Source organism: Amaranthus tricolor, chromosome 14 (assembly GCF_026212465.1).
Source record: "Amaranthus tricolor cultivar Red isolate AtriRed21 chromosome 14, ASM2621246v1, whole genome shotgun sequence".
NCBI classification, from domain to species: domain Eukaryota; kingdom Viridiplantae; phylum Streptophyta; class Magnoliopsida; order Caryophyllales; family Amaranthaceae; genus Amaranthus; species Amaranthus tricolor.
In genome coordinates this window covers 1,055,764-1,078,278 of record NC_080060.1, presented here as the reverse complement: position 1 = coordinate 1,078,278, position 22,515 = coordinate 1,055,764, and the positions used below count along the sequence as shown (strand labels likewise).

Below are 22,515 nucleotides of genomic sequence, written 5' to 3'. Positions count from 1 at the left end.
TTTATGTATTACTCCTATTAGACTTTGACAATGATGGTAAAGTAATTGTATTTGTATTTGGTCTGTGAATTAAAAATACGGTTCGGTCTAGAAATAAATTTAGTTTGGATTTGGTCTGAAGGCGTCTCGTGTATTGAGGAAGAAAGAGGCGGTCTCTGATACGCCCATGGCTGAGCCTAGTCCATCCCGCAGCAAGAGGCGTCCATGTTGGTTAGAGGATTACGTGGCTTGAGTTCCGAGTTAAGGGAGCGTATGATCATGCATGAGAAATGCCTCCACTATCTTTATTTAGCATTAGTAACTACCTTATTTTATTGAGGTTACTTATTTTAGTTAATTATTGTATTTTCCAGCATTATGTTTGCTAATTATTAGGGAGTAGTGGGATATAGTTAGTTGGCTAATTAATTGGTTATTTTTATTGTAACACTCTATATATATGGAGTGAATATCTTGATTAGGGATTATGCAAAATCATATCTATCTTTTATCTTAATTAGTCTAGCTCCATTATCCTAATTACTGTGACCCTATCAGTCTCGTGAGTGCGACGGCTACTTGAGGAATGAAGGCGGTACGATTGAATGTCTGGATGTGTATTGAGGAAGAAAGAGAACCGAGAATAATAAATGAGAGCGGCGAGATTAAATGTGCAAAAAATGAAACTGAAATACACTTTAGTTCCTAACACAGTTTTGACAGTGTTGGAAATATTTTTAATAAAATATATATATATATATATATATATATATATATATATATATATATATATATATATATATACTTTTACTATTAGCAGTTTTGACAGTGTTGGTGCTTGATATACATTTGAATTTCTCGCATTCTTTGGATTTCCTTAGATGTTATTGAACGAATCTTTCGCAAAGTTTAAAGCTCCTTCGAAGTGTAGTTATAATGTCCAAAAATGAACTGCAACAGTCACGCGACCTCCTCCTCCCGCTGTGAAATTCTTGAATGATATAGAAAGGCTTCAGTCCATTAACAAAATAAGGAACTAAGGAAGTCTCCTGATAAAGCTCAATTGAAGCGTGTCATTGATCTGCTACGAAAGGTTAGCTACTTTACTGTGGCTGTCTGCTTGTCTATTTATATTTATATATTTATATTTATAGTGGGCTTTTTTTTTGGCCTATCATTGTAGGTCTGGAGGGAATTAAGAGTTGAATATTATTACTTTTATTTGATCGATTTATTAAATAGTGATGGTTGAAGATCTGTTGTGCCGTGAGTATTCCTCATAACAACTCTAACCTAACTGCTCGTTTGGTAGGGGTAATAAACAGTTGTAATAGGAATAAAAAATTAGTGTAATTTTAATTGAAAAATCTATTGGCTATCTTTATGACCATGCTTGTCTAAATTCAATCATTTCATTTTCTTCCAAAAATTCGTTCTCATGCATTACCACTGGAAGAGGTAGTATCAGAAAGTACTCAAAATTTATAAAAAAAAACTTTTTCGTGATCAAAGTTTTATACAATGGGAATGACTTGGGGACTTTGGTCTTACTTTTTACATTTTGGTGGCATTTTCTTTATAACTTCCTTGAATTCCTGGGGTTGATTGCAGAGGAGGGAAGCGTTAACTCCTGAGCAAATCAATGAAGCATGTTATGTTGATGTGTATGGAAACAAAACTGTTTTTAAAGATTGAAGAACAACCCAAAAGTGCATTATGATGGGAGATGCATTTCTTACAAGGTATTATTGTAATGATTGTTTGGGCTTTTGTATTAACACCATTTATTTTTGGATAAGCTAATGCTTTTGATTCCAAATTTTTTGGTCTGTACAGTCAACTCATGAAGCTAAGAACATGGACGAACTGCTTGTTGTTATACAGAATAATTATAATGGCATGCCGGTAATTGATCTAGAGGATGCTTATCCAAATGTAATGGAAGATTTGCAGGTAACTTCATTTTCACTTTGTTGATGGGTAACATTATGTTATTGGTTGGCGGAATTGGTTTATGCTTGGATATTTCTGTAAAGGGTGGTTACGTTTGAGAGAGCAGATTGAAAATGAGCAAAGGCCAAATTGTGGGGAAAAGGAACACACAAAATTGATAAATTTGTTTCTTGCTTGTACAAAACAAGACCTGCGCAACAGGAAAGTTGACTAAACACAAATTCAGTGAGGTTCATCCTAAAAACAAATTAGTAGTATGAGGTTTAGCCTGTTAAGCTTAGATATTATTCAACCTCTTAAATTCTTCGATGTCTGATCATATGTGGGTTATTTTCCATTTTTTGATTGGGCGGAAACGCTATTTTTTTCTAACACACAAGTTCTTTTGATGGAAGATTGAATTTTTTTTGTTTCTATTTGATCGAAAACTATCGGCTCTAATACTATGATGAATTTGTTATTGAGTTTATAGAAGTACAACTTAAGACCCACACAAGAGGTGAGTTTCATCTCAAAATAATTGGTAATAAGATATCAAACTTATATTTTAATCAATATTTTTTAATTTTTCAACGTGAGATCAATTGTAGATTATTTTCCGTAAAAAATGTCACTCATAAGAGGTTACTAGTGTTTAAATATAGAGTATCAAAAGAAATGCTAGATAGTTGTGAACAGATAGGTGATACTAAACAATTTGTTCTCTAGCCAGGAACGCAGATTTTTTGTGGGAAAGTGCGGTTTGGTCCTTTTTGCATTTTTTGTTGACCGTTGAAGCTGTTCATAGTAGTTTAAATTCAATGATACATTCCAACTTATTTGCTCCGTTTGTGTTTCTTTTTTTCCAGGTGTTGTTACTGATAATTTTTGAATCGTAGGCAAAAAATAAAAAGGGTCCTTATATAAATAAAATTTCAATCATTTTTTCTCCAATCAAGGAACCTAATGTTATAAGTTCGTTCCATGTTAAAAGCTACTAATGCAAATACTCATTTAATTATAAGGATTAACTCAATTTTAGCCCTTTTATGAGTTGGACCTTAAATTGTTGCACCTCAAAACTACCCTAAAAAACGGCCTCGTTCCCCTTCTTGAGCTTAGTATTGATGCTGAAGTCAAATTTTTAAAGTTTTGTTCGATTATTGGCATTGAATCTGGAATTTAAACTTTTTTTTTCCAGACTTTGAAGGCTGATAGAAAAGTTTGGTTGCTCTCAAACATTGGTTCCTAAGACGATATAGTTCACCCAAACAACGTTCAGGTCCCAAACAAGGTGGATGATGATCTCAAAAAACTCTTTCGAAGCATCGAGTTGCCACATGATTTTCTCGATGTTGAGAAAGAACTTCAGAAGATTGATGTGAAAGAACTTCAGAAGACTAGTGTTTAGCCTCTTACAAACACTGCCCAAAGAAGGGCTGCCGTACAAATTCAAGGCATTTCCACAAAATCGAAATCTAAGAAGAAGAGGCATGAAATTAGCAAGAGGACTAAGCTCACAAATGTCCACCTTCCATAATTGTTTCAACATATTTCTTGCTGACAGACCCTATCAATTTTACTTTGGAGATTACTATCTCTGTATACATCTAAACATTTGACGTTTTGTATATAAAATTTAACACTAATTCTTAAATGAGACGGTCTCATAGTGAGACCATTTTTATTAGGATGATCCAATATATATTTTTTGTTTTAAAGTGATTACTTATAAAGTTAAAGTGATTATTTATAATTTTAAAATAGTTACTTTTTATATTTTTAAAGTGATTATTTATAACCTTAAAACAATCACTTACGATCTTATAGTAATTAATTAAAGTAATTAATTAAAGTAATGGGCTATAATATAGGTCCATCTCATGATGAGACGGTCTCATACAAGACGGGCTGAAAATTTAAACAATAAAATCAATATTTTTATTAATCTATAAATTAATTAGTCTTACACGTAATATTAATAATCAAGATATTTATATTTAAGTATTTCAGAAAAAACTGCAACCGTATGACAATGATGATGATGCTAATGAAAATAATTATGACTATATTTTTCTAGTTTAAAATTAAATGCATAATATACGATATAAAAATAATTAAAAATAATGCAAATATCTTTGAAAAGATATTTTTGTCAATTATGTAATTTAACCAAGTAACTGGTTTATTTCTCTTACCTTCTCGTTTATTTCTTTTTGGACTTTTATTTTCTTTTTAATTACTACTATTCTACAATGCTCCAATAAAAGGCTACAACTCATTTAAAAATTATCCAATTATGTCATTTGAAAAGTTCACAATTGCCTACTCATAATAACCATTTATCTACTTTTCCTTAATCAAAGAGATTTTAAATGCTCTGTAATTAAAAAATATGCTCCAATAAAATCGTTAAAAAAGTCTGATTTTAATTTAACTGAACCACCTGTTTTTTATGTTAGCTAGAATTTAATAAAAGTATAATCCATGTTATTTTTTAATCTTATTTATTTATCTTATTTTTTTGGAGAAAAAATTCCTAGCTCATAATTTTTGTAAAGATATATTCAGATTATTTAGTTTAAAAGGATGATAAATTTATGGTAAATAATTATTTAGTTTATAAAGAAGGTAAATTTACGGTATGTAATAAATTCGAATTAATAAGTTATTTAATATAGCAATATTTGAGCTATAATCATTAATACCATTGAGGATGTGCCTCCTACAGATGAAGTTGTCATTATCTCATGTACTTCCAGCACGAGTATCTTTCGGAGTCTCATTTTCCTTTTCATTAGGTGTTAGTGTACTTATCACAAAAAGCAAATTTTAATGTGATTAAGAGAAAACATTTTCTTTTGCCATCTTTATAAAAATTAGTGAGACAACTAAAAAATTATAGAAAAGTAAGGGATAGGATTGATAACAGTATATATTATGAAGGTTTGGCTATAATAGCTAAATTAGGATTTTTTTTTTTTTCATTATTCGAGTATAGGTCCTTGTTGTAACAAAAAAAAATAAAAATAAAAAAACGTAATCAGTTTGGATATGATTTTGCAAATATTTTGATAAGGAATTATATTATATTAATTCTTTTATGTAACTCGAACTCTTTTCACTTGTATGTAATTTAAAATTTAATTTTATTATGGTTGATGATAAACTTTTATGTCCCACTGATTTTAGTATGTTTTTGTAATATGGGTTTGTAAATTTTTTAATTTTTATTGGTTATTAGTGTAAAAGAGGACAAAATTTCAAAGGATGAAAGAATGCCATGTTGATAAAATAGAGAAAAATATTGAATTTGTGGATGAGATTATGACTGAGATTGTCTCACGGTAACACAGCTCCATGCAAATGGTCTGAATTAAAAAAATGAGTGTATTGATGTTCAGAGTGTAAATATAACATTCAAAATGACATTTAAACATTATAATTTAGTTATGAAAGTAAATTATTTAAATTAATTTAGTTGGATTATTAAGTTAAGTCCAATTAAAAATTATATCACGATGTAACCGTCTTGAATGATAATTTATTAAAATATTTTGGTGGATAAACCACCTTACCTAAAACAAAATCGGTAGATTTGTCGTAAGATTGCCGCATGCATGCGACCGTACAGCCCAAGCAATTAATTTTTATTTACTATTTTACATACCAATTTCAAGCCTTAAAACATTAACTCCAAAGCTTAAAATGCTCATTTCAAGGCTTAAAAATCTTGCTCCAAGCCTTAACTATCATGCTTCGAAAACTTAACTTTATTTTTCAACTAATTAATTCAACCGTTAAAATGTTCATTTGATCATTTCAAGGCTTAAAATCCTTACACTGAGGATTAAAGTCCCTACTTTAAGCCTTAACATTTTTCACCAAGGGTTAAAATAAGTACCCCAAGGGCTTTTTGTTATTAATTTCAAAACTTAATATGTCTAGCAACTTTTAAAACATTTTTAAAAAAAAGTTTAATTTTTTGAATTTTAAAAAATGGATTAGATTTAGATAATTAGGCTGGAAAAGGAAAGGTCTCATGAAAGCGCTCCAACCCGTCGCATTGACAAAATTAAAAAGAGTTGTACCAAGCAATTAGGGTCGGGCCCAACCGCCCAACAACCAATTTTGAGTGTGCTAGAGCTATTCTTGTGAGAGATCATCTCACGGTGAGACAAACTTAAAACAATAAGCTCATATACTAAATTTTTTTTATTATTGAGTCATTTAACCTAAGGTTATGATTTGTCGTTTTCATTAATTTTAATAAATGAGATACACTAAATATTGTTATTTTCGAGATCATATACAGCATTTAATTACCCTATCATTAAATATTAAAGCCCTCAAATGAATTGGAGAAAAATGAAAAATTAAACTATAGTAATTTTAAGAACTAACGGTTATGCAAAATTATTCCACAATAAAACAACCTAAATAAATTAAAATGTTTCATGCAATGTAAACTACATACACACCTAGCCTAGATGTTTCATTGATGGAAGTAAAACATTTATTCATACTATTTTATTCAATAATCCAACTATATCAAAACTATTTCTATACATTATCATACTACCACCCTATTAAATAGAAGTATCTTAAAGTTAATTTTTGAGTCTTTTTTCATAAAGTAAAAAATTTTCAAAAACACATTTTTTGGTCAAAAAGTGCTTTAAAATAGAGAAACAATTCTAAAAACCTAATTAAATACTACCTAATTCAAGTCAAAGACCATTACTCACTTTTGATTAAGAGTCAATATATTTTTGGCAAACATTATTCTTTTACCGTTTAATTCAATGTCTTTGGAGTTTAGAATTTTGGTACATGCACAAAAGTATTCAATACAATTATTTATATTTTATTTTGAGATTGTCCTCTTAATTAATATCATTTTACAAGTCTAAATTACGTATTTAAATTTTATTTGATATCTAAAAATTAATAATATTGGTAAATTGTTAAATTAGGCTGGACTTATTGTGAATGCCAGCATATTAACGGGGGACACAAGTGCACACACTTCATAAGCCAAGGAGATATATACCATCCCAAAACCATATGGCAATGGGAAGAAGGTCTCTAATAGCTTATAAAGTGTGCACACCATTTTCAATTTATCGATGTGGGATAACTCATCCCAACACCCCCCCTCACATGCGAACCCCCCTCAAGTTCGCATGTGGGAGTAATCAATTAGGGTAGGAACGCCATTCTTTTCGAACCTACCATTTTTAAATTGTTGATCGAACCATTGGCTCTGATACCATGTTAAATTAGGCTGGACTTATTGTGAATGTCAACATATTAACGGGGGACACAAGTTCACACACTTCATAAGCCAAGGAGATATATACCATTCCAAAACCATATGGCAATGGGAAGAAGATCTCTAATAGCTTATAAAATGTGCACACCATTTTAAATTTATCGATGTGAGATAACTCATCCCAACATAAATCCTTTACTTAAAGGTCATTATGTTAGAATCCATTTATGTACTACTTTTTGTGTAATTATTTATAATAAATATGTTCATTAAAAGGAAAAAGAGACAAAAATCATATGCTTCTACGTGATAATTCGACAACCTTTAATTTTAGCTTTTGGCAAGAGTAGCTTCCATTTCACTCAACATTTACATGCATCAAGTTGTATACTGCAAAAGAACCAATTACCATGCTCATATCCTACATCTTTGAAAGCTTGATTAACGCTAGCTAGGGTATATAATAATTTATGAGAGTCTTTGAAAAATAGCTAATAGCTGATTATAGTGGCTGATTTGACCAATTGATTTTATTAACTGGTTTGACCAGCTGATTTTGCCCCTGGTTCTATAAGCAGCTTGTTCAAAAATAGCTTATTCGTATCAATAAATTGTATCAACCAACTAATTCACCAAACACTAGTATTAGCTGGTTTGACCACTCAACCCTCTTTTTATATCAAAATAAGCTAAAATTGCTCAATAAGTTAATTTGTCAAAAACCCCTATATATATTTATTTTGGTGCCAAAATCAGAATTTTATGCGAGGGGTCTTTGAAATTGATTATATTAAGTAGATAAAAAAAAAAAAGGATTGGTCATGAAATAGTTTAATTTTTCTTAAGAAATTTAGTATAATATAATTTATGTTATGGCATAGACATTCTTAGGACCTTTCTGCATGAGTCCGCTATCAGGTATAGCTAAAATTGAAAAATGAAAATCACATTGATTATATATTAATTATTGAAAATTTTATACATTTTACGATGTTCTATATTAATAATATATAAATCAATTTTTATGATTTGGATCTAGTCTTCTACATTTTTACTAAACTCATTATTGAGGCCTATCTCAACATCAACTCCATTATTGATTCTTATCTCAAATATGACCCTAATCAGTAATCACCAACTAATAATATTTATTAGTTTTTTATTTTTAATTATAGATTAGGCTGAGAAATTAAAAGAGTTAAGTGAGAATTAAACGAAAATATTCTCTTAAAAGTAGTACTAAGACAAGATGTAATTTTAAAATGAGAATTAGAAAGTCTTATGAATTGGCTAAATCTTAAAGGTAGTTCTACCCTTTCGTAACCCTAAATGAAGCGGTAAATGACCTTTTATTTCAGCATGCTTCTTGCAACTTCATTACCCAGGAATTCTTTTTTACCTACAGCTGGCCTTTAAATTAAACCCCATGATGTTGTCTAAATGATATAGTCACTCTATTTTATACATAAGTTTTACGTACAAATAAAGTCAAAATTTAGAAATTAAGTAATACGGATAAAAAGATATATCTTTTATTATCTTTTATGAGAAATATTTAGATTAGATGAAAATATAAATTAAATAAGTGGAAGGAATATAAATAATGAGTATGAATCAGATTAAAAAATAAAATTAAAACAAAACCGATGACACCAGAATAAAATTCAAATGAGATAAATCTATTAGGACAGACGGAATAACTTCTAATTGAAAAATGCACAACACATATTAACCACATTATAAGTTAATAAAAAGCTATGTACATATATACATAACTTTTTGAATGCAATTGATATGAGTAAACTTTGGGTGACATTATGAATTCTATTCCCACAATGATCATGAATATTATCATAATAAAAGTATTTGTTGTTTGCCATTTTCTCCAAAATGATAAAAGCAGCTAACCATTTTTCTCCACAGGATCTAAGGACTTATTAAGCTAATTTTACACTCATTCAAAAGATGTCATTATCATATTTGATATTTTTTCCGTTTTGAAATACTCGCTATATAATGATTTTTAACACTATTTATCGTTTAAGTTTATTTTATATATTGCTATTAATGTGTAAGGAAAAATATAGTCAAGCGATATCTTGTTTGAATCGTCTAATCGCAAACTTTCATAGTATTAAGTTTTTATAATTTTTAAATATGTATAGTTCGATATATAAATAATCAAAATAACATACTCCCTCCTATTCAGCTTAAGAGTCCCATTTGACTTTTCACGGATTTTAAGAAAAGTCAAAATGGCACCCTAAAGGTAGGAGAGAGGGTAGTATTATGGGTTTTTAATTGTAAGGATTAAGGAATTAATGATTCCCACCAATTTCACGGATTTACCAGATTACTTGAGTATTGACAAAAACTGGTTGTTGATTCACTTCAACATTTATTTACAAAGCTAAATACAAAAAAAATGAATCAGCTTGTAGAACTAATTGGCTATGCAGGGGGGGATTGATCAAGGGGATTTGAATGTAGAATTATCAGAAAACAGCAACAACCAATCTCAACGAATTTCAGCTGGAGAAACAGAAATCAGCATATGAACAACAGAATAGCAACCAACAAAAACATTTAAATTAAAAATCATCATCAGTCAAAATGAACATGCGCCAATAGGAACATAAACTCACTTGAGAAAGGACCTAGCTTATCAACCCAATCTTCTTCTTCACAATCAGTATTCGAAAAAATAGCATCAATGAAAGAATATTCACGATCAGTCTTCAGAGTCAAGTTCTCTTCCCCACTTAGGATCAGTCTCAACAGAAGTTGAGTCATCATAGTAATCAAAAGACTCTTCCTCAAACGATTTCAGTCCAGATCTAGGGTTTCCACCATCGAACCCCTTAAAATCTATCTTAGAATGCAATTTGTAAGGAGATTTGGGAATTTTCAGAAGTAAAGAAGTACGCGAGTTAGGGTTTTTCATGGGTGAGTTGATTGTCGAGTTAGGGTTCTTCAGGGGGGATTTAAAAGGCGAACTGGAGTTTGCCATGAGAACAACACGAAAGAAATTAAGGAATAAGGTGAAGCTTCAACCCAGATCTAGGGTTATCAGAGAACAACACAAAAGAAATTAAGGAAGACGATGAAGCTTCAACCCAGATTTAGGGTTTTCAGATAAAAACAAGAAAGAAATTAAGGAAGACGGTGAAGCTTCAACCAGAATTAGGGTTATCAGAGAACAACACCAAAGAAATTAAGGAAGAAGGTAAAGCTTCAACCCAGAATTAAGGTTATCAGAAAACAACACGAAAGAACTTAAGGAAGAAGGTAAAGCTTCAACCCAGAATTAGGGTTCTTAAATGAGTACAATACGAAAACGGCAAGGGGAATGGGGATGGGTAGGGTTTTAGGTTTAAAAAGGGAGGGAGTGTTTAAATAAGTGGGTATGTTAATTAGGATTTAAGTATGAAGGGAGGGAAAATTAGTATGGGTAATAGAGGGTATAATTGAAAATAAGATAAACTATTAAGGGCATAATAGTCAAAAATGCATACCAAAAATAGAAATGGGATAATTAAGGTGACTTGACCATAAAAAGAAATGGAACACCTAAATATTTGATTACATGATAATCAAATATAACCGATATAGTGAGAAGGAGGAAGTATAATTCGTTAATTTGTCATGTGAGAGTAGCTAAAGTAAAAGCCAATAAGCTGAGTCACGTGAATTGGAGTAAGCACATATTTTAATGCAAGTTTGTGTATTTTGAAATAATTATTATTTCCATTTTTAGTTACTCAACAAAAATAAATATTGTATTATATTTGTTATATTTTATTTTATTATGTAATTCAATATGTTAATTTAATCATTTATATAATGAGTTATGCGAGACTATAAATTATAAAAACTTAATATCATGAAAATATGCGATTAATCGCAATATATAAATCAGTTTGAATGATGAATAAAAGTATTTCATCTCGGACGTAGAATACTCTCTTTATTCCACTAAATTTGCTTCATTTTTTAAAAAATTTGTCTCACCAAATTTTTTGTTTTCTATTTATAGTCGTTAGCTACACTTTTTCTTTTATTTTCATTAACACATTTAACTTATATTTTCATCTAAATTATGCAATTTTTTTCGATTTATATTTTCTCTACATTTCTTAATTTTTTCGCGAATTATGTTTCGGTCAAAGTTAGTGGAGAGAGACAGTATGTCAGTATTAACTACTCCTTCCGTTCTCTAATAAAATTCCCATAAGGAATGTTTAAAAGAATTAAAAAAATAGAATTTTTTAGATAGTGAATATATTATTTTATTAAATAATATAATTAATGGAGAAAAAGTGAGAATTATAAACATTAATAAAAAATTAAAAAGTTAGTGAAAAAATATAGGACCACAACTAAAAAAAATATTTTTTATATAATTAGTAGAAAATATATGACAACCACAAGGAATATAAAAATATTAAGTAAAATTAAGGAGATTTATAAGGATCACAAATAATATTAAAATACTATACTACCTCCGTTTAACTTGCAACGTTTACTTTTTCACGCAGTTTAATATACTAATTTAAGCCTCAATATCTCAAATTATATATAATAAAAAAAATTTAAATTAGATATTAATAATCTTAATATTGAGACGAATTAAATGAGATTTCACTTGATTATGTTTTAACTTATAGATTAAACGGAATAGAGAAAATAATAAAAATGAATAAGGTTATTTTTGTAAAAAATTTGTGAAATAAAAATATTTCTTGTAAAAATAACAAATAAAATATCCTAAAATAGTGAATGGGACTATTAAGTAACAGTAATGGTGGGAACAGAAGCATTGGACTTGATGAGAAGTAAGAATACACAGTTATCAATGCACAAAACAAGGAGAGAAAAGATAGTTTCAGCGTCTGCGTGCTCCACCCTCCATCTCTTTCTTTCTTTAATTTCTTCCTTCCACACCAAGCTACTCACAAGTCACAACTCTTAGAAGAAAAAAGGACTTTAAGTGTCAGCAAACAATAAATTATACTCAATTTAATTTCTTTAATTTATTTTAATAATATCTTCCTTCCTTTTGAAATACTCCCTACATAAAAATTGTTGACACTGTTCATCATTTAAATTTATTTTTTGTATTGCTACTAACATGTAAGAAAAAACATAATCAAGTAAAATCTTATTTGAATTGTCTAATTGCATACTTTCATAATATTTTTTCTATTTCAAATTACTTACAGTATTTGTTTTTTTACGCAGTTCAATGCACTAATTAAATCCTTAACATCTCAAATTATGTATAATAAAAAATTATAAAAATTGGATATTAATGGTCTTTCAATTGAGACGAATCAAACAAGATCCTACCAGACTATATTTTAATTTATAGATTAAAAACTAATTGCAAATTAAGATTGATAAATAAATAGTGTTTTAATCCTAATGTTGCAAATAACTTGGGGCGGAGGAAGTTAACTTTTTATTATTTTTAGATATATATATATATATATATATATATATATATATATATATATATATATATTTATATATATATATATATATATATATATATATACATTATATATATATATATATATATAAATATATATATATATATATATATATATATATATATATATATACATTATATATATATATATATATATATATATATATATATATATATATATATATATATATATATATATATAATGTATATATATATATATGTGTATATATATATATGTGTATATATATATATATATATATATATATATATATATATATATACATATATATATATATATATACATATATATATATATATATGTATATATATGTATATATATATATATATATATATGTGTATATATATATATATATATATATATATATATATATATATATATATATATATATATATATATATATATATATATATATATATATATATATATATATATATATATATATATATAACATTGAATTGCATTATAAGTCAAATATAGCAAGTTTAGTGGAACGGAGGAAGTATAATTTTTGAATTAGGGATATAAAGTTTTGGTCTTTTATGAGTTAGAGCTTTAATGTTTTTTGTTTTTGAATTATAATCACCAACATTCTAATATCTATGATGTTCAAGCAATATTACAAAATTATTAATATTATAATTTGCAAAAGATCTAAATTTAAGACTTTGACTCACAAACAATTTATTTATTTAAATTATTTTTGCAGAGTTTGTCAATATCTATCAACATATTTCCTATAAAATTACAAAAAGTTTATAATACAATTTTAAACTTTTATAGATTAATCTAAAAAATTCTCACATCAATAGAATGAAAAAGGTTAATTTAATATAAAATTTGTTAGATAAATAAAAATTTATTTAGGAAAACAATAAATAAAGCTTAAAATCTCAAATTAAAACAATTTTAAGAGACAGATGCATATAAGAAAATTCAAAAACAGCTAGTCTCTTGAGAGAGATTTCAAAGCCATTAAATATTAATGTCTATTTATCGTATTTTTAATGCCTACTTATACTATCTTTAATGTCTACTTATATTATCCTTAATGCCTAATTTTAATATTTTAAATATCTACTCACATTATTTTTAATGCCTATTTACAATATTTTAAAAATATATAATGGGCTGACCCAATTAGAAAGAAATCGTCTCTCACAAAAATTTGTGAACATAAAATAGTTATACCAAGCTATTAAAGCTTTGTCTGGTCAAAAATTCCTAATCAATAACCGTAATTTGTAAATCATTATAAAAAGACAAAAAAAATAATATTAAAATAAACAAAATTAAAAAAGATAAATTAAAATAACAAAATTTTTACCCTATTACATCTTAACACATATGAGTGATTTATTAACCTTAGTTGGTCCCTAAAAACTGATGGGTTTGCTGTTGAGAAAAGGGCAGAGCACAAAGCACCATGTTTGTGTCACATCAGAATTCACATGGTTGGGTATGGTGCCCGTGCGTATTTCTTTGAGCCTTTTACACACTTCACCTTCCATTAAAAGATGATCAAGATAACATTTGTGATGCCTCTTCTAATCTTATTCTTTTTCTTTCATTCTGGATCTCTAGGGTTGGGGTGCTAATAGTCTATAACTTTGTTGTTTATGGGTATATCTCGGAAAAATAATTTAATTGTTACTGAAAAATTAGAATAAGGTTAAATTATATATAAGTTTGGTGAACTATTATTTCTATTATAAATTAGTTTTTAGATGAAAATTAATTGAATTTGTATATAGTTAATACTTTTTTTATATGAGTATTATTGTGTACAAGTTATTGATAAATTTTACAGGTTTAGACTTTAAACTAGTACCATCAAATATTGATTTAATTCGATAACTACATTTAATCTCACTAGACAAATTCATAACTATAGATTCGTTTCATTTTTCTAAAATTTAGTGAACTAAAGTTATATTGTCGTAAAATAATCGGTGAAATGTTGACTATTTTGTTTTTTTTTAATTTTAGTGAGTAAATCAACTATTTATAGACTTTTTTACTAAATTAGATTTGTTTGTTACATGGTAGACCGAGTGAATAAGAGAGCAAGATGGAAATCAAAAACTAGACCTTATTTGAAAGATGGTACTTATATCAATTGAAATAAGACCTAACTCTCACATAATTATGTTTAGTTAAGCGTTTATTACAAATAAAGGGACGGACAAGTCAATCATACAATTTAATACAAAATTGAAAATTAACACGTGGCGATTTCTCAGAAATTTGCCAAATCATATCATACAGTCACACAATTTAATAAAAGAACTGGAAAATAAAACATGACGATTTCTTAAAATTTTGCCAAATATAGAAGTATTAATTTAATAGGACTATAATTAATTGTGTGCATGACAATTTATTTTCTTATTTAATAGGACTATAATTGATTGTATGTATGACAATTTATTTTTCCTAAATGAATTTAAAGTTAATGTAGGTAAGTATTTAAAATATAATTTTAAATTAATTCTTTATATCCAAATAAGAATCTAAAAGAGATTCATTGTTTATAAAAAATATCTTATAGGTAAGTAAGAATTTTAAAGAGATGAATTTAAAGCTAAAGAAAAATGACATGACATTTGATCTTGATCAATATCTCTATCATTAAAGTATCTTTGACTAAAATTTATTTATAATTAAATTGAGTAAATTAGAGAATATAATATCGTATGTTTATCTATGTTGATGCTTAAAAAACATGCATTGTGCTGAGTTTTCTACACTAGTACTAAATAAAAACAAGTTTCATAACAAATGTTTATAAATTAGTTTTCGGCTAAATTAAGAGTTTTTTGTCAAATGAACTATTTCAATTGAACAATTAATAAATCAGAGCCGATTAAAAATTAAATATTAGAATAAAAAATAAAAATAAACTAAAATCAAATAAATAACAAAATTAAAGTGACAACACCAATTTTTTTCAACCCCTATTAAAAAGAAATATGAAATTTTAAGTCATTAAAAACAACTAGGAGTCGTTCAGGAAAAATGAATAAATTCTTATGCTTCAGGAGGCCACAAATTACCAAAAACAAAAAGAAAAAACAACTGCAAAAGTTATTCCACAAAAGAGCCTTTTGGAATATACTAATACAAGCTACACACCCACACAAAAAAACATACAAGTACTCTGTTTATGCTCTGCCTTCCTCTGTTCCAAAAACTAAGTATATTTCTAAATTTTTTTTTTGTGAAAAAAAAAATATATATTTAGTTATAGGGTTGATGGGGAAAAGAAAAATCTTGTCTATAAAAAACATTGTGTCCGTTTCAAATTATTTGTTTTTTTTTTTATTTTTTTATTTTACAATATTTGCAACATTATCTTTTTTGCTGAAAATAATTAAATAATTTTCTATTTTACCTCTATTTTATTCTTACTTTATAATTATCAAATTTTTACCTACTGTTATTGGGGATATTATAGACATTATATACGTGACAATAATATTTCTTAATACTTGTGCCAAAAGGCAATGTTACAACTAAATAAGAATGTAGGAAATATTTTTATTCCAACTAAGATAAGACCCAATTTCGATAAATTATTACTTCTATATTTTATTCATTTAACATCATTTTAAAATATAATTTAAAATATTTTTAAAAATATAATTCAAAAGTTTTCTTTCTAAAATAATGCAAAATACGTGAAACAAAATTACAACCTCAAATGTACCTCATAAATAGTGAAAAAAATCGCTTCATAACTAGCTAGTGCTCCTTGCCAAAATTAGACATAAACTTGCAAATTACACAAATTACGTTGCCTCCGGACTCCCGACTCGTTGACCGGGCAACGAGATCCATGCCCACACACAACTGTAAAGCAGGAGAAAGAATATACATTACAAATTATTACAATTTTTCACCTTGAGTTTTTCTACTAAACAGATACAAAACTAGATGCACAACTAATGTCATACTTTCCTTGCCACCGAGCTTGTTTTTGAGACTCAATTTGCTTCTAATAGCCCGCCCAGGTTGCTCCTGATAGCCTGAAATGTCTCTGAAGTTTCGCAAACACTTGTGATATTTGGTAAGTCCATACAATGTTAAAATTTGCTCCGAGGTACAGGCTTCATAAACAAATCTACAGGATTAACAATGGCGTTAATCTACTTCACCTTAATTCTCCTCTCAATTTTAAGGAAATAATAGTGTACATCAAAGTATTTAGTTGTGTCATAATGTATTTGATCTTTGGCAATACATATTGCACCCAAATTATCATAGTAAATAGTAGTATGATCATTATGTAGGCCAATATCACTAACCAAACCCTTCAATTAGATTCGCTTATTTGCAGCGTCTGTCAATTTAAAGTACTCTACTTTAGTAGTTGATAATATCACTTGTAAAATAGCCTTTCAACTAAAACAAAACTACAAAAAGTGAAAATATAACCAGTCATTGATCTTCTACTATCCACATCAATAACATAATCAAAATAACAATAACTAGCCACTAAGCTCCCTATATCATTTTTAAAAATAAGACTTATATCATATTTACCTCTTAGAAAGCAAATAATTGGCTTCTCAGCTAGCCAATGTTCCTTGCATAGATTATACTTAAACCTGCTAACTACACTAAGTTATGTTGCTCCTTGAACCCTGCCTCTGAGCAACCGTAAAACAAGACTAACAAAATTTAGCTCATTCTGATACTATCACTCAAACATAAGAAATCTAAGATTGAATGATTTGTTCACCTATTAATTTATTCATGAAATAATAAAAAAAAAAAAAGTAAATTTCTTAAAAAAAAAGAAAGCAATTTTACTAGTAAAAATTACCTTTTTCCTTCCTTTTGTTTCTCTCTTGTCTCTTTCGTGACATTACTTTCCTTACAACTTTGTCCCTTTTCTTTCTCTTTCCTCCATTGAATCTCATTATAAGTATCACCACACCTCAAATTTTCACAACCAAAATAACCCAGAAAACCCAAAAAAAAAAAAAAATAAATAAAAAACACCATGGAAGTAAGTTTTTTTTTCCTTAATATTTTCTCAATGATTTTCAAATTATGATTATTTAGTGATCAATATTTGATTTAATGTTGGGTATTTAATAAAACAGGAATATAGATGGAATTATCATGTACCAGAATTTGGAAGATGGGATTATGAAGATGACAATATGGCTTATACACAGTATTTTGAAACTGCTAGAACACGCCCTAATTTTACTTCTTTTGCTACTCATGCTCAAGACACTGATTTGTATGTTACTGGTGATTTATACCAAAATGACGTCGTTACTCCTGCTGTTATCCTTGTTCCTCGTAGCTCTGTAAGTTTTTTTTTTTTTTTTTTCTGATTCCCTCTTCCTAAATATTAGGAGGTGTTTGTCAAATGACTAGTTGGTAACCAATATTTGATTATAGTAACTGATTTAATTACTTGATTTTATTAATCGGTTTGATTAGCTGATTTTGATCTGCTGTTATGAGGAAGAGCTTGTTTAAAAATAGCTTATTCCTATCAATAATATGTTTCAACCAGTTAATTCACCAAACATTAATATAATCTGGTTTGATAACCAAACTCTGCTAAAATTAATCGATAAGCCAATTTGTCAAAACACCTCCTAAATCTTTAAGACGTGTTTGGTATAATTCGTTACATTTTACAAGATCATACTCCTTTTTTTTTTATTCACACAAATATCTCATTTAATTTTTACATTGTATCCAATACATTAATAATTCTAAAAAAATTATAATTATGTATGATTAAAATTTATAAAAATAATATAAACAAAATTTATATTTAAATAAATCAACCAAAATCATAAGTCATTTTGACATGACATCTTGGTCCAAATTAAGAATAATTAATAAAGAATGTTAAAAAAAATTAAATAAGATAAGTACTCTAAATTAGGAGAGTATTATTTTCTACTTTCTCCGTTTGTTTTTCAGTAAAGTTGACTTCAGAACTATTTGATGGTTCATAGCAAATTGATTTATATTTATATGAAATCTTATTTAAATCATTTTGATTTAAAATTTTTATAGTTTTTATAATTTTTTTGATATATATAATCAGATATATCAATCATTTAATTGGTATACTAAAATGTGAAAAAGTAAATAGTGCAAATAAAAAGAATAGCATTAGAATTACTCAAGTACTCAATTACGAACCCTACTATATGCATGCCACTATTTTTCTGCAAAAAGCATCTTATAAAAACAAAGAAAACATTCTTATTTATGATGATCTTTGATTTAAATTATTTTTTTTCTGATTTTTTGAATTTCCATCATAATACCCAAAAGGATCTCATATATTATAGATGGAATACAATATATAAAATATTACTTTGAGTTGCATAATGTAGCAAATCTATAAGGCAGAAGAATGAAATCTAAACATAGATAAATTTTGGATTATTTGTGTTAATTATCAAGATTATATTTGAAGAAAGTAGAAAGACATTGACTAACAATTGTGTTATTAATGTTAGAATTTGACTTTTAGTTCACATAAGTAAAGTTTAATTCTACTTTTATGTCCATAGTTTTGGACCATTATTATTTGGGTGTTGGATCCTTGTCATAGTCAATTTATCAATCAATTGAGGATGACTAGATTATACAAAATGGATAGATAATACTCTTATATCACTTTAAAACATATTCTAGCCATTCATTATTAGAATTAAGATAGTGCAAAATAGAAGTTTTATTTGGGTCATGGTTTGATTTTGGGTTAAATGTTTTGGGTCGGTTTGAAATCGGGTTTTGTGTTTATAATGTTTTTTACATAATTGTAAATCATTTTGAAGTCATGTCAAATTGGATTCGGCAACAAGGTCGAGTAAACTTCGGTTCATCAGGTTTTTTTTAAACGCATCTAGTGCGAAGTTAGTAATAATTATATATACAGTCAGAGTCGGAGAAAAAATACATAAAAATAATAATTTGTAAGACTTCATTTTGTAATGATGTTTTAAAATTTTATGGCTATAAATCGAGAAGGGTAATAATAGATAAAAGCAAAAATAATTTTTCTATAAATTAATGTTCAAAGATTTTTTCATTTAGGAGGTTTTATACGATCGCATATCTTATATGTTCTCAGCTTCAACACCGGTATTGATGGTAATGCTAAAGTTTTAATCTTAAAAGATCGGATCAGATGACTGTATGCTAGACTCTAGAGCCGAAGAAGTTTAAAATTTTTGTTACCGTTAAAACTCAAGCATCGATAATTAACCATTTAGTGGTGTAAATCATGTTTTAAAAGGTAGGTTAAAAAAAGATAATACAACATTTGTTAATGCCACATCATGATTATTGATGATGATGATTTTGGTTATTAATGTTTTGTCAAATTCTTTACCTAGCTCTCCTCTAGAAAACTTATATAGTGTAAATTTTAGAAATAAATTTCTCAATTAAAAATTTCATCGACGAATTGAATTTGAAATTATAAGCATTTTTTTATGTGAATAGTATAGTATATAATGTTTATTACTAACGTTGATCGAAAATAATTTTTTATTATTACTAAATAGAGTAAGATAATTTATATCGACCTTCTAAAATCCTGCTAGGTTTGAATTTCGGACATGCCCAGAGCATGGTCAGGGTTGTTTCGTTAAAAATCATATTTATATTGAATTGTGTAACATATAACACATAAAATGACAAACGAGTTTTTTCTAGTAAACATCTAAAAGGTGATTGGTTAGTTCGTCCCAAACTAGTATTTTATATTGCCATCTGACACCTAAGTGGGAACGACTTAATTTAGTTGAAATAAAAAAATATTGTGTTATTTTGTGAAAAAACTTTTGCATAAAAATAGTTAAGTAGTAAATTCAAAGAAACAGATAAATGGATTAAAGTTCAATAATTTGGCCTTTATCTTTATTAGTTAGTTGATAATGACAAAAGTAAATGATATCTTTGGTAATTGTTTAAAGCAGAGAAAAGGAAATTCAAGATACTCAAATGTCAATGGAGTAAAAAAACAGCAACAAATAAAGCAAAAGCAAGAATGGGGAGGATATTCATATGACATAAAGGAACCTCCAAGTCCAATTATTTCTCCTTCAAAACCATCTACTTACAATTCTAAGGCTATTGATGAAGATTTGTACAAAATTCCTCCTGAATATCTCCATGTCAAATCTAAAAGGGTACTAAATTTTTTTCTATTTTTTCACTTTTTTATTTTCCTTTTTTAAAATTCTGGATAGGCACTGAGAATTGAACCCCTGTCACTAGGGTGGTGAACCCATGAAATAAAGTTTTCGGCCATAAGTTTTGTCAAATAACTAATTCAACCAAAAGTTTAAATCGGTGGTTGAGCCCTGTGAGCTATGGCATGTTAATAATGGTATATAATCAAATATTCTCACACAAGAGTCTTGAAGTGTGGATGAAGTAGATACTCTACTCATGCCTAACACTAAATATTCAACTTTATATGAGTGATGGTTGATATTCGAACACGTGATCACTTGTTATATTGGTTTCTGATACTATTGTTACGAACCAACTCAACAAAAAATTTAAGTTAATGATTAAAGCTCCAGAATATGTTAATATATTGTAACAAGTTTAATCTATAATTCTCTAGCTTTTTCCTTTTTCATTTTCATTTCCTTCTTTTTTCTATCTTTTTAAATTTCCTTTACAAAATTTGAAAATGAAAGTGGTATTTTAATTGGTTTTTTCTTGTATATGTCCTTCCTTTACAAAAGGAGAAAGGGAAAAAAGAGCTTTGTTTTTAACTTTTTATTTTTATTTTCTAATATAGTTTTTGTTTTATTTTTTTATTCTGCAGAAGAAAAGACTAGGGCTCTTTTCAAGCTGTTTGCTGCCTGCTTGTGCTTAATCTTTGTATTAAGAGATAAAAGATGGCTAATAAACATAATATAGACTTACGAGCCTACGTAATAGGAAGAGATCTAAAAATATTTGGCTGCATATTATTTTGGATGTTTTTCTCTATGAATATATGGGTTGTAATATATTCTTCCAATAGGCTTTTGTATAAAGGAAAAAACAGTTGAAGAGAATGAAATTTTAATGAAAATTTTTGTGAAAGACGGTTTCTCTAAGAGATCATTTTAATTTGGTAAACCCATTATCATCTTTTACTTGTTTTAATGGGCTGGGTCTGAGAAACGTTTTTTAGGAGACCGATTGAATTTTAAAGCTGCTTTTGTTTATGTAAAAAGATAATTATCTTATCAAAGGGAGAATTTAATTTGTATGACTCATAACTAAGATCAAATTTACAAATTCAAGAGGTGAATATTCAGATATATTTTCAAAATCTTTCAAAGAACATTAAACGAAAGTCGAATTCGTATTATTGGGATTGTATTATTACAAAGAAAAATTTGAAGTTGGGTTTATATTGCTATATCTCTACTTGTTATATTTGACAATTTACGTAATTTAATCTGTTATTTTGATCATTTATGTATTAAACAATGCACATCTAAAAATTATAAAAAGTTAATATTATGAAAAATATGCGATTGAACGATTTAATTAAGATTTTACTTGATTATATTTTTTCATACACATTAGCCGTAATATATAAAATAAATTTAAAGGATGAATAGTATAATAACCGTAGTATGTACCAAGTAATTTAGAGGGGAAAAATATTTGCAATTGTATGACAAATTACTTTCTAGGGGTAAAATGAGCTTTTTCAAAAGAAGCTACACAACCCTTTATTTCACTCTTTTGTGTGAAGAACATCACGAGATATATGCAAATGTGTCCATTAGATGACCTACAAAATTTGGGGATATT

The 22,515-nt window shown here is 27.6% G+C and overlaps 1 protein-coding gene and 1 pseudogene across 2 annotated transcripts; both read left to right on the top strand.

Moving 5' to 3' along the window:
• Positions 1 to 860: 860 nt before the first annotated feature.
• Positions 861 to 3,612, top strand: LOC130800119 (uncharacterized; annotated as a pseudogene).
• Positions 3,613 to 17,552: 13,940 nt separating this feature from the next.
• On the top strand, positions 17,553 to 22,063 carry LOC130800227 (uncharacterized). Of its 2 annotated transcripts, none has more exons than XM_057663671.1 (4): positions 17,553 to 17,710; positions 17,808 to 18,020; positions 20,664 to 20,879; positions 21,530 to 22,063. In XM_057663671.1, the coding sequence occupies exons 1-4, from the start codon at positions 17,705 to 17,707 to the stop codon at positions 21,578 to 21,580; spliced, it is 486 nt and encodes a 161-aa protein (XP_057519654.1). In that variant the 5' UTR covers positions 17,553 to 17,704; the 3' UTR covers positions 21,581 to 22,063. The 2 variants fall into 2 exon arrangements, with proteins under 2 accessions (XP_057519654.1, XP_057519655.1); XM_057663672.1 differs by having other exon boundaries at positions 17,554 to 17,710; positions 20,667 to 20,879.
• Positions 22,064 to 22,515: the final 452 nt, after the last annotated feature.